The 20,590-nt window shown below is 41.4% G+C and overlaps 1 protein-coding gene across 2 annotated transcripts in view; it reads right to left on the minus strand.

Annotated features, from left to right (window-relative positions):
• Positions 1 to 906: 906 nt before the first annotated feature.
• Positions 907 to 20,590, minus strand: part of YTHDC1 (YTH domain containing 1) — a 31,528-nt gene continuing 11,844 nt past the window's right edge. Inside the window, exons 6-17 of one of the 2 annotated variants that reach the window (XM_026653344.2) lie at positions 20,443 to 20,496; positions 19,769 to 19,863; positions 12,325 to 12,433; positions 12,092 to 12,209; positions 10,763 to 10,847; positions 9,067 to 9,233; positions 6,324 to 6,406; positions 4,554 to 4,590; positions 4,422 to 4,461; positions 4,274 to 4,336; positions 2,390 to 2,524; positions 907 to 1,869 (exon numbers count right to left, since the gene is read on the minus strand). In XM_026653344.2, coding sequence (XP_026509129.1) covers positions 1,651 to 1,869; positions 2,390 to 2,524; positions 4,274 to 4,336; positions 4,422 to 4,461; positions 4,554 to 4,590; positions 6,324 to 6,406; positions 9,067 to 9,233; positions 10,763 to 10,847; positions 12,092 to 12,209; positions 12,325 to 12,433; positions 19,769 to 19,863; positions 20,443 to 20,496 — 1,205 coding nt within the window. In that variant the 3' untranslated portion in view covers positions 907 to 1,650. The remainder of the gene's footprint in view (positions 1,870 to 2,389; positions 2,525 to 4,273; positions 4,337 to 4,421; positions 4,462 to 4,553; positions 4,591 to 6,323; positions 6,407 to 9,066; positions 9,234 to 10,762; positions 10,848 to 12,091; positions 12,210 to 12,324; positions 12,434 to 19,768; positions 19,864 to 20,442; positions 20,497 to 20,590) is intronic. The other variant, XM_026653345.2, reaches the window with a different exon arrangement.

Here is a 20,590-nt window from a genome sequence, read left to right on the forward strand (position 1 = left end):
GATGCTCTCCCATCGACTTCCCTTACTCTTCTCAGGGAGGTGGAGTATCGGAGTTGACCAGAGCATGCTCTCCCTTCGATTTAGTGGGTCTTCACTAGACCCACTAAATCGACACCTGCTGCATTGATTGCAGCAGTGCTGATCTACCAGTAACTGTAGACATGGCCTAAGAATAATGCATTTCAACCCAAAAGTTAACTCACAGTAAAGTGAGAACAGGGAAATGCCTCTAACTGCATGCAAAGAAGAGTGGTTTTTCCATTGAACTCTCAAGTTGTAGGTTAGCTCTCTGGTTTTTACTATTGCAAGTTTAAATTCAAATCTGTCCTGTTCAAGAGCATTTACAATACAGAAATCAAAGAAATATCCCAGGGCATTTGCTATGGCATGTTACGTAGAGGCATGCCTATGTTGGCTCTGCACAGTGGGTGTGTGCCCTGTAATTTTGTCTGGATCGAGCAATTGATTGACATGGGGGTGGTTTGGATCTCTCTTTAAATGAAGTGGTGTTGAGACTGGCACAGGGCTAGGACATTAAAGGCCATGTCTGCCCTCCCGGTGAAATCGATGGAGCGGTGTTGATTTAGCTGGTCTGGTGAAGACACGCTAAGTCGATCTGTACTCCAGCACCCCAAGAGGTGGAAGCTATGTCGACAAGAGAGCATCTTCCGTTGATACAGCGCAGTGTAGACACCGCCATAAGTCAACCTAAGTCACATCAACTTCAGTTACGTAAAGCGTCAGTGTAGGCCAGCCCTTAGTTTTGGTGATACTGAGCCCTAGCTTACAGCTGTCTGGGTTGAATTTCACCCATTGGAAACTTTTAAATACACAGGCCAGCCTTCCTATAACTGTTAGCAAACCTGGAAGCCTTTAAAATAACAAGCCAAGCTAAAATTTCAATTGTTACCAATTTATTATTATTTTTTTTTTTATAAAAAATGGTAGCAATGTAGAATACAGCAACGTTTTCTGCTTCCACACACGCAAACTGTGAACGTTCCAAGCAATGTGTACGTTTTAGAGAGGCTAGACAACAGCATGGACCAGAGGGTTACTGAACACAGGAAGATTTTTAAAAAGATTAAAAATTAGATATCAATAGTGTCTTCTTAATATTGCTTTCATTATTGAAGACTGACAAAACACTCTACAGCAAAGGTTAAAAAACAGAAAAACAAAAGGCTGCTACAACACTGCCATACAGTCAAATCATCATACTTCAATAGTTGCATACTTGATAGCAGCATTTTTTCCCACTGAACCATGTGAAACTACATGTAAGAAAATAAAGCAAAAAAAAAAAAATTATGGCAGTTATCCAGCAATATTTAAAACAACCTAGGAGAAAGTCACTAGATGTAGATGAACACTTATTGAAAATGAACCAATATCTACATTCTTAACTGTTTCCCATTCGCCAATAAAAATGTCAACTCAAATATCAACTTTGTGCATTTTCTCTTTTGGCTGATTGAGTTTTTCCAGTTCGTAGTTTACTGCATGCTGGGAACAAAGAGGGTCATTGTAAAACCTTCTACACAACAAACTTTAAGTAGACAGCTGAAAATAAAGTGTACTACTTGTAAACACACAAAAAAAATACAAGCTTTGTTGTTTTGTTTCAAATGACCACTGGTTCCAGATGGATTATCTTCTATATCTGCCTCTTTCCCCCCTGTCTCTGTCCCGCTCACAAATTCTCTCTCTCTCCCTTTCCCGATCCCGTCCCCGTTCTCTGTCTCTCCTGTTGTCTCTGGGACGATCGCGCTCCCTCTCCCGCTCTCTCTCCCGAGGTCTGCTTCTCCGACCACTGACCACTGCTTGTGTGCGACGCAGAAAGTCGTCTACCCTCATATCGTAGTCGTGCTGTGGAAGAGAAGGACAAGGCTATTTATTTAATTGCCCAGTCAAAGTCCCAACACTTCACCCATCCACTACTAGGGCCTTTTGGAAAGCTAGGATCAAAGGCAGCTGATAAGAAGAAACTTTAGCATCAACTTTTTCATAGCAACGACACAAGTTTCCTGCCCTCTCCAGACAAGCTACAGATACCAAAAAAATCCTTCCCGATTTGAACTGAATTTCAACCAGGGAAGTGTACACATTGACAGCTGGAAGCCTTCCACAAACTTGGGCCAAGAAATGGTGGGACTTGTGCTCCTAAGTCCCTCCGGGGGATTTTCAAAAGCACCCACAGCCTTGATTTAGGCACCTCAGTGACCTGATTTCAAAAGTACATTTAGGAGCCCAGGTGTAAGGCCAAGATTTTCAGAAATAAGAAACCTCCTGTATGCTTAGGCTCCTAACAACCCCCAAATTCCCCCCATTCCTACTTCTGCCGGTCTGTATGATTTGCCCCTTCCCCTTTGCTTTCATGTACACTTACTACTCGCTTGTCTCGGTATCTTGCTTCGTGGGGTACGGGGTGGTGTCCTGAGTATGGAGGGTGAGCTTGAGGTGGAGGAGCATGGTGCTGATAATAAGGGTGATGTGGAGGCTGTTCCATAGCTGGATAGGGTGGCTATAAGGAAATTAAAGGTTGTTTGTTGAACACTCCAAGATACAGAGCAAATCATCCTTAACGTTAGGATTACAAGGACAAGTTACCTGCCACTCTGAAGGAAAACAAATACAACATTCAAATATATACTCCTCTGCAGGTGGACTATGGTTTAAAACATTATCTTGCATATGGAGTGGATAGCAGGACACTGCGTAGATTCCAACCAGATCTTCTCACTGAACTTCAGCTACCAGCATTTATTTAAAACTATATCCCAAAAGCACTTAAAGATTCTCTCTGTCAGTCATGAAAATGAGTAATACTGTGAACACTTCAGCTTTCGTTAGTTCACTAGGTGTTGTATTGGCTACCTCAGATAGGAGTCATGCAGACAAGCATATCCTGGGCTGAGTGAGATTTCAAGGCCAAAGCACCTGTTGTTCTGCTGAGTTTTATTAGGATATCCACATTTTGAATGGAAGGCCTATTCCACAAGATAAAAATAGGCTGCCAAAAAGCCAGAAGCTAAACTGATCTTAAAAAAAACAAACAAACAGGCAATTTGGCTATTCTCCATGTCCCCTCAACTTGTCTTACTTCCACTCCCTGCATCAGCTAGGCCATTCTCCCATAAATAGTCACCACAGTGTTTTGCTTGCATAGTGGTTCCAAATTGAACTGCTTGGGAGGGCTGGATTCTAGTGTAAATGCGTATTTAGCCAACCTGTAGAGACGGGCTGGGTAGAAGGATGGATAGATGGGTCAGAGAACTGAGTTTTCTTTGAAGAGCTCTTCCCTTCCTGCAGTCTGATAGCCCCATTTGTTTGGGTATTTTTGTGCACACAGACTTTTTGTTTGGTTCAGCCAAGAGTGAGAAGCCATGGGGGCATCTTTGCTGCTGACAAACCATTTGACAATTCCCAAGTACAAGAGTCACAGCAGAGATCATGCTATAAATATGCAAGTGTTATTGAGAAATAACTGCACAGTGATTATCCAACTCCAGACACAGCCAGAATGCAGGGAATTGGATAACTGAGACTAAATAGTTATTCCTCAGTAACTGCAGATCATTTCTGCCCTCCTATTGACAGAGAACCCCATCTCAGTATAACAAAGGTAGCGACTGGTACATTATCATGCACTCAGTGTATGAATAATAGTTTGCTGGTATGTTTATTCAACTGAATACACAAAGTAACCAAAAAGCCAGTGCCACAGAGCAGCATACCTAACCAGGACCATGCTAAATATACTCCAGTGCTCCCTAGATGCTTCACTGCCAATGCCAGACAACTCTTACACTCAGAGATCCCCTCAGTGGCCAGTTTCCCTCCTGCTACATTCTGTATTCCTACTCAACCTTCTTCAAATATTGATGGATTATTGGTCTGATCACATCCGTTACAGTGCATTGTACGGAGAGTTCTTTGTTTGTTTTTGTTTTATGAGAACAAATTTCCTCACTTTTTTATGCATTCAAATTAAGCTGGATTCCTATGTCCTAGTACATATTAGGTTGTCAAGACAGCTTCAAGATACAAACATATTGTTTGATCACTGTATCTTGACATTACCTACTGTAATTTACCCCCTTCAATTTTGTTTTCCTGCAACACTTCATAATGTAGAGTACACAGCAGAAGTACCTGGCACCTTACTAAACGAGTACGAAGGCCGAGAGCAGCTCAGGAAGAGTGGGCACATCCACAGGGTAATGTGGGGGTTTATTTTCAATTAGAAAATGAAGCTGAACAAGACACAAACCATTCCTTGCCATGGTGGCGGTGGTCCCATACTGTGGAATTCCCTCACGTAATCATTGTAGGACTACAATGAAAGAGAACAACATGAACATTTGATAACAACTTTGGAAGTGCAAGAAATTACGTTAAAAATAAATGCGTCAACCTACCCCATTTAAAAACACATCTCGGCGAACTCCTGAAAATCGTCTGTTGGGAATAAGATTTGTAAAACTCAATCCAGGCGACTGATATTAACAAGTTACCAGGACATAAAAATGAACAACATGAACACATCTTACCTGTCTACTTCTTGATACCTGGGATCCTTTATATACCCTGTTCAAACATCAAGCAGTGTTATCAATCAAATTTACCATTTCACCATAACAATCCTAAATTACAGTCGTTCGCATCCACCCTTTCTCTGCAACAACCTCCTCTTAAAGGTATGTTCTTGTATGTACTGCTGTTCTTATCTCATTTCAGAAGCGCTTGCAAAGTAATTTCTACAGACTTACTGCATGTCTTTGATGGGTAAAGTAATGGCATACAGAAAAGGGCATTCCAATGTTAAAGAATGGATAAATGCACTCTTATGAGCCTGCATGCAGTACAAAAGAAATTGGGAAAGGGATATTTGTGCAGACAAAGACTAGACTGAATTGCTTGGCAATGCTCATGCACTTGACTATTGGCATGTATTGATTAACTGGTCAAGATTTCTACCTATTAACTGCATGTCCAATAGACAGGGTTAATCTGGACAGCTGTATGCAATAATTGATGGAAGTTTCTTGAGATATTAAAAACTGGGTGAAAATTTACAGCGGATCATGATGGCACTAGTATAGTCTTAAGAAGAAGAGAGCAATTGGCATCTCTTGCTTTAAGCAGTTCAGCAAAAAGCATTTGTAAAAGGTGGGAGGAAGCAGAACGACGTAAAGCATTTTTGCAGTGCTATAGAAGTGGTTTTTTTACTTTAATTCTCAGCTGTAAATAATGCTCTTGGAAGTCTGACTAATGATGACAGCACTCTATTAAAGTAACTCTTCTTTGAAGAAATCAGCCTCTGAAGTCTATTCAAACTGGACACTGAAATATAAGCAGGCTTTTAAGGTTTAGAAATCTACTGCGGAAATAATGCATTATACGCAGAAGTGCACATTCCATTAAGACTTCCTAGACTGAAGTCTGTTCTGTCCAGACACTGCCTTTTTCAGCAGCAAAGGTACACTGGTAATACTGCAATCTGTGGCTGTTGCATTTACGCTGCTGAAAAAGCTATTTTATTTCTGAAGACCCTAACTTTTCCAGCTGAAACTCCTCCCCACCTTGCCAGTGGACCGCCCTTGAAAACAGCATGAGGACACTCTGACCTGCTTCATATCAAGTTTTTAAAAGTTTCTCTGAAAACAAAATGGGAACTTCTAGTATCATCCCACACATGACTTAAGGGTCATGGGACCCCAGTTGTGAATCCCAGTTCAAAGTCTACAAAAAAAGGGTACAAAAAGCTCTCAATTCATTGCAAATAAACGTTTGTCAATTACCAATTTAAATTTGAAACCAATATAAAGATTATGGAAAAAAGTTAAAGGTCTATCATGGCCTACTTTTGTAGCTATATACATTCAAAGTGGTACTTTGGTCACCTTCATGATTAAAGTTTCAGGTTACTGTTTACGGGCAAGAAAGGCACTGCTCATAGAAATGAAACACTCCCACCATTTAGGAAGCAATGGAGTTTGAAGTGGCTATTTTAACTGTCTGGGTTACCACCTAATATAAACGGGGTGGTCCAATTACTTTAAGACTACTGAAGAATTTACACTAAATTTAAGGTGGGATTTTCAAGAGGGCTCAGCGCTGGCCTAACTCAGCTCCCAGTGAAACAAGTGGGAGATTTACCATCAACTTCAATGAGAGGAGAGGTAAGCAATGCTGAACACTTTTGAAAAATCCCATTCTAAATCCTAGTCACATATTAAAAGCTCATTAGGCCTGTATGAATTCAAAATTCCATCATAAAAATTCAAATACTTTTACATTTGTGCACATGAGATATTAACCTGGTCTTTGGTGAAACTCAGGGGGATAGTCAATCCTTGGTTTCTTTCTGCTGTTATGAATATCATAATCCTCTGGTCGACGCCTATACAAATTAGACATCAGAGATTAAACAAGGTTGCTTGGCGTGTTCTTCACAGCAGCATCCCCTCACAGAAAAAAATCACCATGAGTTGGCCAGGATCTCTGTTTAGCGTCATTCGGAACTCAGTCAGTTTTGCATATGCTTCACAGTCAAGAGTTTATAAATTTAAGCTTTAAGTCTAACTTCAAATCATCAGAAGCCCTACTCTGTGCTAGATAAATACACTTGATTATCGCTTTATAGTTATAAACAGACTTTGGCAGTAAGAGAGGAACTTGATCCAACCATAGCTTAATATCCAAAGAGAATATTTAACAAGCTGATCTAAAACAATCTCTTAACTTACGCTTTAACATTATACTTTCCACTTTACATCTTAATTTAACCTAAAAGAATTAGACAAAAAAGAGATTTAGTAAATCTGATTAATCAGTCAAATCTAAATATAGTTACCTCATTTGCAAAGTGTTTTATCCATTTTACATGGACACATTTTTACTAAAATGTTAGCCACAGGGCAGACAAAATAAAAGCCTCTTTCCAGGTACATTTAAAAATAAAAGTGTGCATGATTTGCACACATGCCTCTTTCACCATCAGCTATCTAACATGATTGGGCTAGAAGTATTTTTGGATTGTCACTGACTAATCACTAAATTACTAGTTTAACCTCAGTTCCTTCCAAGGAAGGATTCATTCTAAGAACTCTGAAGCATCATAACTGAAATAATTAGAGCTCTTCTCTAAAGACGACTGCTCTGTTGCATTAATATGAAGCATTAAACAATCTGCAAGAACTTCACTCATGCTGGGGGAACCCATTTTAAAAGCGGCTCCATTCCAGTTATGGGCTTGAGTTAGTTCTTCAATAGACTTCTACTGCTCATTAGTGCCCCTCCACCAAGAAAATATATAGCATTACAATGGCCAATCACTTTTTAGTATTGGATTGTTTAAAACATTCTGCTAAAAATGAATTTTCCAGCAACAGGTACAGTTCCCTTGATAAAAGATTCAAATTAAAGTTCCTTCAAATCAGTTAACCATTTTGCAAACTGTACCAGCTGTTAATAGCTCTACTAATTGACCTGTTTCCATAACAACCATTTCTCCTCCCCCTTCCCACTTTCTAGTTTTTAAAAGCCCACTTTACCCAGTATCAAGTTTGGTTTTTTTTAAATGAAAGCAGATTCTTCACCCTCTGAGCAAAAAACCCAAAAAACAAAGCAGTTGCATCTACAGCAAAATCAGATTAAGAAAAATAAAAGCTGGTGTAAAGAATAAACATACCGCTTTCTTGTAGTTTTGAGAGTGCATTTACGACCGGTATAAAACATGATAGTAACAGTTCATATAGTAGTCCAACTACTGACTTTAAGCTGTAAGCCACATACATAAATGGAGGCCCTGGCAGGCTTGAGAAGGTGTGGTGGTGTTATATGTATAGTTTGCAGTCCATTGCAAAACCTTCACTTGTAAATACTTTATTGCACTGGAAACCTCTTAGCTTAACTTCAAAAGCCATCTTGGTGCTCAGTCCTTTAAAGCCAAAAATATGGGGGCGCTGCCAGGTTTCCTCCTACCTACTCGTTACAGTGTCCTTTTTAAGCTCAAGGAAATGGGGACTCTTGTTGGGTATCTGTACCTACCACAGCATGTTTCCGCAAAGAGGAAACTTAACCAAAGGTTTCAGCCCAAACCATACAGTCTTTAGCAGGAGAAAAAAAAAACTTTAGATTTATCTGTAAGCAAAGTGGCTACACACAGGGAAAAGGTGTTTGGTAGAAGGGCTTATATCAGTTCTTTGCAAAGACTTCTCCAATTCTGTAACAAGTTATACCCCCTTTTCCTGGTAAATGCTGTTAAGTTCATAAAGCAGTGATCAATAACCATGTCGATCCTCTAAAAACACTTTAAAGTCCACAGGTACTGCCAACATCTGGAAAGGTTGTATATATAGACACAGCAACAGCCATTCTTTTTGGTTTGTTGCCGGGTCTCCAAGGGCCACTCGATCCCCTTTGGAAAGAACCTACTGTTTTCAGAAGCTCAGCAAGATGTGTGAATTCAGTGGTTACATGTTAGAGAATATTTGGCAATGGGGTTAACACATCACGGTGATACAATTTGAAATAGTCCCAATAATGCTCCTCTTGAATATCAAAATTATTTAAATATTTTATCCTCAAAATGAGGCGGCATCTTCTGCAAAATTATAAGTGATCCTTATAAAAGTCCCATATTTCATAAGGCTTATCCAGAGACACACCTGAAAGAAAAGGCTTTTACAAGATATTAACATATTTTGGCATATAAAGACTTCCTCTTCCTCCATCTAGCCTGCTCATAATAAATCCAAGCTTACCTATGGCTGACATTACATGTTGTGTTATCTGTATAAAAGATCTAGTCTAAACTAGAGAGCTTTATTTATTTAAGAACTATTTTTCTGCAAAAGCAAAGATCCCCATTTTCCTCTTGAAATATGACAGATCGGGGGACAATGTGAAATCCTCAATGAAGCCACAAACTCCTCCATGCAGCTTGATTTGAGGATTTTCTCTCTTCTTTATCGCAGGGAAAGCTTTTGATGAATCACATTCCTCCATCACGTTATTCTGATACATGTGCCTATTATCAGTCCAAAGAACGTTTCTAACCTTCCCACGTCCCGGACTGGTTCTCGACGGGATGGACGTCCTCTTGATCGGGGCTGTGAATGCATTCGTCGCTTGTGCCGCATTTTATGAATGACTTGATACAAGTCAATGCTTTCATCAGGAGGGAATAGGAGACAAAGCTGGGTTCCACATTCAAGCTCAATTTCCTAGAATTAGTTAGAAGTTAAACAGTGATTTACAAGCTGAAAACAGGGAACATCTCCCATTAATTACTTTCGCCAGGTACAGAAACACTTTGAAGAGGAGACTTCAATCCCACAAAATAATGCGCACAGTAGAGTTTTATTAGCTTCAATGCTTTGGGGGATATTTAGCATCATCATAAAATACCCCTATGCTGGGGATACAATACCTTCCTCACAGACATTCAGGTCAGCTTCATTTCATTATTGTTTAAAGTTGAAAGAGTTTTTTGTAATCACATAAAATTAAGGAAAATAATCACCACGTACCTTAATCAGTTTACACTGTAGTCTGGAATATATGGATGATAATCCCACAAGCATGGTGAAGCAGATTTATTTTCAAGAATTAAATGTTATCCAAACTCAGTGAAAGAGCCACAAGTAGTTTGTGAAAGTGAGGTTTAATTTGTGTAATTACTGTAGAATATGTTTCTAGCATATAAGGCAATTTGTTACAGCTAACTTAATGCATACATTTTAATTACATGTTACCTGAATATACTGGAATATTCTCTCCAAAGGTTCAGCAATTTCATATAATCATTTTAAAAAGGGATTGACTGCAATTCTACCGACAGTTAGGTGGACAGAAAATATTTTTGTTTTAAACATTTGTTTAGCCATTTAAAGGGCAACTGTCAAAGAATCAGATAAAATTCCTTTGAACAGTATTAATAATTTTAAAACGCAAACTCTGATTTGCAATGTCCATTTGCTTTTTGTAAATTATTAATTTTGAACAGTAAAATCAGATAGATAGTTCTACTGCCTCTAGAGTCACTTTTACTTTGTTCCTATGTACAAGATGAATTGTGTTTGGATCTATCACACTGCAGGGGAATATTTAACCCCCATCCTCCCTCAAAACAAACAAATTGTTTTTTTAAATAAATAAAAACCATTCATGTTGATTTTGTAAGAGTGTTTTTAAATAAAGCCCAAGTTACTGGAGTTGACAGTGTCCATTTCAGTGTATTCTCCAATATTTGGTAGAACTAAGAGGTACCAGTTTGCATTTTAAAGGTGTGCCTATTATAATGGTAGAATCTGTGTCAGAAGAAACTTAATACATAAGGCAAACGCAGTGCAAAAGACAGAACTGAAAGCACCAGAACTTGTTCTAAACAGCACAATACTCTACGACAAAGTGAAGGTTATACTACCGCAAACTTAACATAAAATTTGTTACACTGCAACTTTGAAATGTTACAAAGTTTGTTAGCACCAACTGCTGCTACGTTATATCCAGACCAAAATTGCTGATAATTTGCTTAACCTAACTGCTACAAACTTACTTTTGCAATTCTGCTCCCTCTCCAGTACTATGAGAAATCAACCTTGCCCCACATATGCCCTTGTCAATGAAAGCTGTACTGCAAAGCTGAATAGTTATAAGCGCTTAAAAGTTATCACATCTTGAGTAAGTTTATCTAATCATGTCTTTTGTTTCACTTTATTACTAAAGGCATTCATTAAAAAAATTGACAAACCTGTCCATCACGTCCAATCTTTACTGGTTTATGTTCATTCCAAGGATTGGTCAGGTGAGCAGATTTAGTGAAGGGTAATTCACGCCTAAATATGCAAGTGGGATCATTTATAGTTATTTTGTCTGTTAGTTTAAAAAATGCACTCAATAGGACATTACGTACTGTATAACCTCATTAATTTGCCCCACGACATTATCCTTTGTGAATTACTGACTTAAGAATCCATGCATTTAGACATCTGTAATTCAATATTATTTGGTTCAGACTATACTAGTCTTTTTTTTTTTACAAAACAAAACAAAAAAAAAAACCAACTACAATCTTAGCACTGAGACCTCTCACTACAGCACTCTGCTAGTTAACCTCTGAGGTGAAAAGAGCATGTACTAATTTATAAATGCTGGTTAGCAAGGTTCCATTGCATAGATAAGACTATTAGCGTTGTGTGCTGCTAAATAACAGAAGTTCCAACTCTGACATACTGCCGCCTAAAATGCTAACACATATAAATCTGGTAACGTTCGAGTTCTGGTGGGTACAATTCTCTAGAATTTTATCTGAGCCAAGTGGGAGTAGCATTACATCTTTGAGGATGCATTAGATTATTGGATAATCACTGGAGGAAATTTCCTACAAGTGCTTCCTGAACTTGATGGTCTTGCTTGCTAATGTTTGTTTTATGACCTTTTAGCAGGTGCATCCTATCACTTTACCTACTGTTTTACATCAGATATGCATAATTTATTCCATCCAAAAAGGAGCATCTATTCCTCCCGACCTAGCCTTCATTTTAACAAGTTTTGAGGCAGTAGCATCTTTCATGTTTAGCCAGACCCCATGGTACAAAACACTTCCCCCTTTCTTTATTCTGCTCCCCAGGGCTGAGAGTCCAGAACATTTCAAAGGAACACTTTGTTTTATAAAAGGAAGATTTTAAGGTAACTGCAAACAAATGCATCTAATTTCAGTTTATTAGGCTACTGAAAAAAGAAGAAGAAGAAACGCTCAGTTAAAAATCCCTGTATAAAATGTTTAGGACTAGGCAAACAAAAAGCATTTGCTATAGCAATCTCACTTATAGGAAGGAGTCCCAAACCCAGCTATAGTAATAATGGGGCAGATTTTTCCCCATTTAAGTGAATTTCAGTCAGATGGGAATTTTCAAAAGGGGCACAGCCAAACAGATAGAAAATGCATGTCTCCATTCATTCTACTTACAAATGAAAGTTAGAAATAGTGCTGAGATTGAGATACTACTTATTAGACTTGCCACAATAGCATTTGTAGTATAGTATAAATGCTACCATTTAAAAGAAGAGAAATATTTACCTGCAAATCCAGTCGATTTTAAAGACACCTCCCAACATTTTAGCATTCATTCCTGCAGGCAGAACCCAATGTATTGGGGATCCTCCATGATGGGATTCAGATGAGAGCCTTGCAAATCCTAGAGGAGTCGAGATAGCAGAGGGTAATAGAACAGCTTCTTAAAAAACAAACCAAAAAACAAACAAAAAATAAAACCACCACCAACACACGTATCAAATGTTACTTTCATTTACCTTGGAATTTTCCACTCTCTCTCACAGAAAATATTAAAATAACACTTCTTGCTGCTCTAAATGCAGCATTAAGCTTCTTCTCGTTCACTGGAAGAGTTGACCAAACACCCTACAAAAAAAACCCAAAGGAAATGCACACAAGTCAGTCACTGCAAGGAACTGTTCATTAACTCAATATTTTAAAAGAGATTTAAAGGGGGGAAAAAGGCCAGGCTAGTGGTCTGGAAGAAAATACTGTGGGGCAGCTGTATTGGAGACCTAGTGGTATTGCCAACCCCAGTGTTAAAAAGTCATGAGATTTAAAAATTAGTCTCACGTTTAAGCCAATGTGTTGGTTCTTTGCCTTCTGGTTTCTGAGTTTTTCCTCTGCAACAATGACAGCAGGAAATTTAGTTTTTATTTAAAAAAAAAGGATTCTCACATAACCTGACTCCAGGAGGTGGGGCTTTAAGTTTAACACCAAATATCAAGAGACTTATGATAATTAAACCAAAAAAAAAAATCACAAGATTGGCAACACTGGGATGGCAGAGCTGACGCATACTGTAGAGAGGCCATAGTTAGTGTCAGGGGGAGAGCTCTGCCTGCAGAGTCTTTCAGGCTCTTTGCTTCAGTTACTGCACTGAATGTAGCCCGTGCTTAAGGCACAGAAGAGCAGTTACTTTACATATAAAGACTGCAAGTAAAGTAATAGTGCTCAAGAATTTGAGCAGTGAATGTGCTGTTGCCAGCTCAAAACACAAAGACCACATGCTATTGTGGCTTTATTCCTCTCAGCAGAAAAGCAAAGGTGCCGAGCACCCACAGCTATGACTTTCCACAGTCCAAGCCCAAAGTTAAAACCCTACTGTAAAGGATTTAATTTTAAGCTTCATTTGATGGTTTTACTTTTTCAATTTATTTTAGCACAGTTTAATTAAAAAAAAAAAAAAAAAAAAAAAAAAAGGAGATAGGCCTCTTGCCCCACCCAAACCGGGTAACACTACTGACTTTTTCCTGTATTTCCTTTCCACGTTATTGCCAACATGTAACGTGCAAATACAACCTGCCCAATCGTCCTCTGTGTAAGTGGAAAGACAGCTGAGCTGCCCCTGTGGCAGCACCTCTTTCAGCCTAGAAGGGTGATCTGGAGGGCAGGCAATAGGGTGGCCAGAGAGATGCACCATCCCCACACGTTACTCAGAGTAGACACACAATAATACAGCCAGAGACTACAGGTCTGTGCCCCCCTCCAACCCAGCCTATCACATGGGTGTAGTTGAACTCCCATTTTAAAAGGGAAGTGGAAGTCTCAAGGCAGCTGATGGCTTCAGAAGCCATGGCAGTAAAAGACCCTATTACCAAGAATTAGTGATCCAACCCAGTGACCTATTCTACAATGGGGCAAACTCTGCCCCTCAATGAAATGGTGAAAACCCTGCACCTGGAACTTCTCTCTGACAGGAAGCAATGAGAACTTATTTCCTTTCTGAACAGTCTGCTCCCCGCTCCACCCTCATTGAGTGAGGCTACAATCCAGGCTGTATTTTAACCGTTTACTCAGGCCTGGTCTGGGAGGGGAAGAGAGAGAATCGATCTAAGTTACACAACTTCAGCTACTTGAATAATGTAGCTGAAGTTGACGTACTTAGATCTACTCACCGCAGTGTCTTGGCTGCGGTGAGTCGACTGCTGCCGCTCCCCCATCGACTCTGCCTGCGCCTCTCGCGGCCGTGGAGTACAGGAGTCGACGGGAGAGCGCTCGGGGATCGATTTATCGCGTCTAGACTAGACGCAATAAATTGACCCCCGCTGGATCGATCGCTGCCCGCCAATTCGGTGAGTAGTGTAGACATACCCTCAGTGAGGGATAAATTACCTTGCAAGAAAAGCAGACTAAACAGACAGGAAAGGTCAAACTTGGAAGCCTGAAACTAGGCACCTAAATAACATGTGGTCTGATTTCACAGATTCTGAGCACCCCAGCTTACATTACAGTATTTGTATAAGGTGAATTGAAAAATACTGTTTCTTTTGTTTTTTACAGTGTAAATATTTGTAAACAAAAATAAAGTGAGCAACTGTAAACTTTGCATTGTGTTGTAATTTAAACCAACATATTTGAAAATGTAGAAAACATCCAAAATATTTAAATAAATGGTATTCTATTATTGTTTAATCACATGATTAGTCACGATCAACTTTTTTTAATCGCTTGACAGCCTTAGTTCTGGGGAATGATGGGATGAATGGGAGGATATGAGGCCCTTCCAGAACCTTACAGTTAATATGTGAGTGAAAACCAAGTGCCCCTCCACAGGAGTATGGAAAGCACTAATGGCTGCTACGTGTATCTTGATAAGAGTTGAGAGTTGAGTTCCAACACTTTCAGGGACAGGAGATATTCCAAGAAAAGAGGAATGCCCATAGCCTCAGGGGCAAGCCCTTTCTGCAGGGCCCAGGAGGCAAAATGTTTCCACTCGGCTTGGTAGGATCGCCTGCTTACTCACGAGGACGCCTTGTACGGCCGATGAGCACTCCCGTTCTAGTCAAGATGCCCATCCAAAAACCAGTGTCTCAAGTGAAGCGTCTGTGGATCTGGATAGCTGATCCTGCTGTTATGTGTTGAGAGCAGGTCTGGGAATGTTGGTAACAGAAATGAAGTCTGGTTCGACAGGCGGAGAATAAGCAGAAACCACAACTAGAGAGGCCAGGACTGAGCGATCAGGATGACAGTCATGCTCTCCCCCGCGGAATCTTGGGGAGGACCCGGGACAGGAGAGATAGGGAGAGAAGGCATAATTGAACTGGTTTGACCAGCAGATGACTAGGGTGTCACCTTGGGAACAGGCTCCGAACCTGCCCCAGAACAGTAGAGTCTTCATTCGGTGCTGGCATGGGAGGCAAAGAGATCCTTGGTCAGAGTCACCCAACAGCCGAAAATGCCTGTGACCACAGAATTGTTTAGCTCCCATTTGTGGTCAGCCATGAAATTCCTGCTGAGAACATCCACAATCACATTCTGAGTCCCTAGGAGATAAACCACTGACAACAGGATACTGTGTGCGATGCCTCCACACACAGCGCTGGTGACCTTGTACATCCTTGCTTGTTTATGTAAGTAAATAGTGGTGGTGGTGTCTGACATAATGAGAACATGATGGGAGTGGATGTATGGGAGAAATACATGACATGCTCTCCTTACTGCCCCAAGTTCTAGAATGTTGATGTGCATCCTGGATTCCCAAGCACTCCAAGTCCCTTGAATCATGTGTCGCCCATGTAGGTGTCCCATCCACCGACTGATGAGTCTGTAATGATCGTCATGGTTAGAGAGGACAGAAGGAAAGGCATCCAGGTGCAAACCTGAGCTGGGTCCGTCTACTACCAAAGGGAGGAAAGAACCTTGGGAAGGAACAGTCAGTAGGGTGTCCATGGAATGGAGCATGGTGGAACAGGCTCTCTGGTGCCACAGCTGTAGACAGCAGAAGCAAAAAAGCGCGAAGGTGGTGACGTATGTGCATGCCACCATGTGGCCAAGAAGGGAAAGGCAAGTTCTCGCCAGAAGAGAGGGATTGGAAGTCACTCTAGTAATCAGTTGTAGTAGGGTCAGGAACCTGTCCTCTGGTAGGCAGGCACATGCAGACTGTCTTGATGTGTGCCCCAATGAATTTCAGGAACTGTGTGGGGTCCACCGTTGATTTTTATATGTTTACACTCATGCCCAGGGAGGAGAGGAGTAGAAGCAGCAGGGAAGTCAATGCTTGAGCCTCCCATCTGGTCTGCACTATGACCAGCAAGTCATTGAGATGAGGAAAGATGAGGACTCCTTGACACCAGAGATGGGCCACCACTACAGAGAAAGCCGCTGACAACAGGATACTGTGTGTGATGCACAATCTCCAGAGGCGAACTGCTTCCACACACAGTGCTGGTGACCTTGTGCCCCCTTGCTTGTTTATGTAGTAAACAGTGGCGGTGTTGTATGACATGACGAGAACATGACAGGAAGACCCGAGGAGCAGTGGTGAGCCCGAATGGCAGAACTCTGTACTGGAAGTGCCAAGGGCCCATTGTAAATCTCAAGAACCATCTGTGGGTTGGGTGGATACCTATGTGGAAGTAAACGTCTTGCTGTATACCACATGCCTCTTTCTAGCGAAATATGATGGCTGCGAGAATGACCACATAAAACTTTGGCTTGCATATGAAGTGGTTGAGACCACAGAGATCTAGGGTTTGTCTCCTTCCCCCTTTTTTCTTGGGTACCAGGAAATAGGTGGAGTAGAACCCTGCGCCCTGAAAGGTCATGCGAACAAGCTCTATCACCCCTCTCTGCAGTCCACCTCTAAGGCATGGATACTATTGTGAGAGTTGTCTAAGAGGTGGGATTGGGACGGGGGACGTGGATGAGGTAGCACTGTGAACTTGATCATATAGCTATGTTGAACATCATACAGGATTCACTTGTCCATTGTTATTGCACTCCAGGCTGGTAGAAAGAGTGCTGGACAGCCCTGAAAGGAGTGGGTTGTATGAACTGTGGGATGCAAGATGGTTGATGGCTCTCTAACAGCACAAAGAATTATTGCTTACGCAAAGATGGAGTGTGTGATGTCAAAGACTGAGCTGACAGACCACGCAAACAGGGCCGTTGGATCTTTTGACACTTATGGGGAGGCTCATAGGGTTGGTGATGGAAGAATTGAGGAGCTCGGTGTTATTGTGCAGGAGGTGGATGATAGAATTTGCACATGGGTGTATAAATACCCAGTGATCATAGGGTGGATCTAGCGTCTTTGAGGGAGTGCAGAGAATCATCAGTCTTCTAGCTGAAGAGGTGAGATTCATCAAAAGGGAGATCCTCAGTTGTGTTCTGCACCTCCCTTGGGAAACAACATGAACGCAGCTAGGATTCCCTCCCCACGACGATCCCTGTAGCCACAGTGCATGAAGATGGGTCCACTGAATCCACCATGGCCTGAAGCGCTGTCTGGATGACCAGTTTGCCTTCTTTTAAAATAGCCTGGAAGCAGGCATGAGCCTGCTAGGGAAGCTTGGTCATAATTCAAAAAGTCATATTTTGTCAGTAACGCCAAGCAATTAGAGATACGAAACTGAAGGCTGGCTGAAGAAAAGACCTTATGATCTAGGAGGTCCAAAATCTCTCTTACCCTCCTTGTCTGTTGGAGTGGAACGTGGGTGTTGCTGCCTGGCCCGTTTAGTACCAGCCTGAATAACCAGGGAATTAGAGTGTTGTGGGGTTGGGGGTGGGGGTGAGAAAGCAGAAACTCAGACCCTTTGTTGGTACATAGTATCTTTTTTATGTCTCTTTTGGGTTGGGTGTGCAAGTGGCCAGGGTATGCCAGTACGGGCCAGTTGGAAAATGGCATAGTTGAAGGACAGAGTGGCGAGATGGGGGAATTCCTCTTGGGCAGATCAGGAAGGTTCCATGGGCAGATATTGGGGCCAAGAGCCCCAGTATGGCCAACCAGGAGGATCTTGCGGTTGCTACAGGGGTCCCCACGGAGTGGGGTACCAGTGGCTCCTGTACTGAGGAAAGGGAGGATATTGCCACTGAGCTCATGGAGCTTTTGGGTATTCATGCCGACAGAATGGGAGAGGCAGATCATGTGTTCCATCTGAGTCCTCAGACACTGAGAAGTCAGATCCTTGTTCAAATGGTGCTGCCGTCAGAACGAGTAGATCCGAGTGAGTCGCAGGGATTTGCTCAGGAACACGATCCAAAGGTGGCAAGTCCAATGCAGAGGAACGGGGTCTCTTATGGGACAAATGAACTGGGAGACATGGCGATGTAACCTCATCCAGGACAAACAGTTCATGAGGTCCAGGAGCTGACTTGAGTCTCCCCAGTGTCAGTGGCATGCATTCCACAGATGGAACCGGGGATGGAATGGAGGACTGCCTCAGAACCAACAATTCCTGTGACTTTGGAGATACCGATCCAGAAAGGGTACATGGCTCTGTAACCGGGACTGGCAGATCCAGTGTTCTATACAACTTCTTGTCATGTTTGGGAGCCTTGGAATGCACCACTTCTCCATGCCTGGAACTCATGGAGAATGCAACATCCTTCTTGGGCTTTGAGGCAGAATTACTGTCGTGCTTATGCACATGCTTCCTTGCCTCACGGCTAGGCCCCCTGCACGGGATCTGTAGTGCTCGTACCAGTAGAACCGGACCGGAGCTCCACAGTAGAAGACACGTTCCTCAACTGCTCAGGCCGATGTACCAGGGTGGTGGGAGTGTTTTCCCCAGCCTGGATCCGAGTGCGGCCTCATGGCAACCTCGATGAGGTGCTTCTTGAGGCGGAGAGTCTGGCCTTCCCAGGTACGGGCTGGGAGCAGAGGCAGATACTGCACCTCAATGAGACGTGCAGATCTTGAACCCTGGCGTCTTTGGCGTAATCCAATACCCAGGCCTAGGTGTTGGGGAGGCGGTTAGCTGGTAAAAAGGCATCCCAAAGTCCTTAAAATCCTAAAAACTACTTCTAACACTAAAACTGCTACAACAATAACTATATACAAGAGTAAAAGAGTCCTTTTTCTGTATTTAGGAAAATGCATCACAAGAGACGAGAGAATAGAAAAGGCTCCAACTCAGACCATGCGGCAGTGAGAAGGAACTGAGGGTGCAGTCGGTATGCCCCGCCCTTTTATCGCCTTGGTTGACACCATGAGGCAGAGGCAAGGGCGCATGTGGACCAGCAGACTACTACTACTTTCAAAAGCTTCAGCTCAGAGCGCTTGGTGCATGCGTATAACCCCCAGTGCAATACAGATAGGGACCATCATTTGAAGAAGAACTTCTATTTTCCTGACTAACTTCCTACATGACCATACTCAAGACAGGACTAAGTATTATCTAGACATCTGAATACAAAAACATTACATTGATTCTTTAATACAATAGCCTACATTTTTCTTTTGCCAAAATGTAATATTATTAAGAGAATCTTGTCACAGGAATAACAGACATCAACTCAGGCACTCAGTTTTTCGTTTGTTTTACTTGGAATTACGTACAGATCAAACTCTCACCATGTACTAAAAGAGATATATTTAGAGGCCAGAATCTGGCTGTAGCTTCCCAGCTATGCCCCTGGCAAGGGAAGAGAATAACTCAGGTGGCATAAAGTTGGCTGGGCCATCCATCACCAACTGCCCTCTTGATATAGGAGGTGTCTCAGTGGTGGATAAAAACGACACTCCAATTCTCATCTGGCATACAGTCCTTAGTAATTACAGCCTGCTGGCATAAGTGAAGAGCAGTCAAGGAGCTGCTCTAATTTGTGTTGGAGCCAGAGCAGCTACAATTTGAGAATTAGGAAGCTAAAAACAGGTTTGCAATTTTGGCACAGGAGATAATACGGGCTTGAGTGTCAGTCCCTTTCTGTACTAAGTTTCATGATAAAAAAATCAGTTTCAGGAAAAGTTTGACGTACCTTAGCTTTGGCAAGTGAGACATTTTCATGGTTGTTACTCTTGATGAGAAAAAATCTTGCATCTTGGAGAATATATTTAAGTTTACTGGTTTGGTCTGAAAAACAAATTTTAAATAAGCTCAAGTTTAAACTTTTAAAAATTATTTCCACTAGGTAGTGGATGTTTATGTTTAGCCCTCCCAACCCCTACCTAAATCAAGAGTTAAAACCTTCCACCCCCAGCTTCAACCTTGAAATCAATGCCAAAGAGCACGCAATGCCAAGCTTTTATTTAAAAAAAATAAATTAAAAAATAAAAAATTAAGTAACTTCAGATAAAAATCAAACGTAGCCTAGTGATGTTCCGATATACTTGTATCCCAGCTTACAGCTAATGTGAAACATTTGCATCAGGCATTGTTGAATAGAGTATTGTTAAATATAATCCACTTTTCAAGTAAAAGCATCTCATTGCTACTTTGCTGCTCCTGCAACAAGCAAATAATTGACGTTTTTTGCACCTCTAATGACATGCAAAAATAAATCAGGATGGAGATGCATCACTGTTTACACTCACAAATCAAGTATTCAGATTGTTATATCGGAACATTACCACTTTGACATAACATCAATGAATGGACAGAGACAATGGCTTGTGATAGGGCATGCATTAAAAATTCAAATTTAAATGATACCTTTTTGGACAGCACGAACGGAAGATGATAATTTCTCATGCTTCTTTTCTGAACCTGTGTTTAGCCAAAGTACATTTGTTCAGATTGAGCCTTGATAGAGATAAGATACAATTTCTACAGCCTTGTCACATACAATTTTCATTCATGA

This window comes from Terrapene carolina, unplaced genomic scaffold, assembly GCF_002925995.2.
Source record: "Terrapene carolina triunguis isolate 2854851 unplaced genomic scaffold, T_m_triunguis-2.0 Scaffold136, whole genome shotgun sequence".
Lineage (NCBI taxonomy): Eukaryota > Metazoa > Chordata > Testudines > Emydidae > Terrapene > Terrapene triunguis.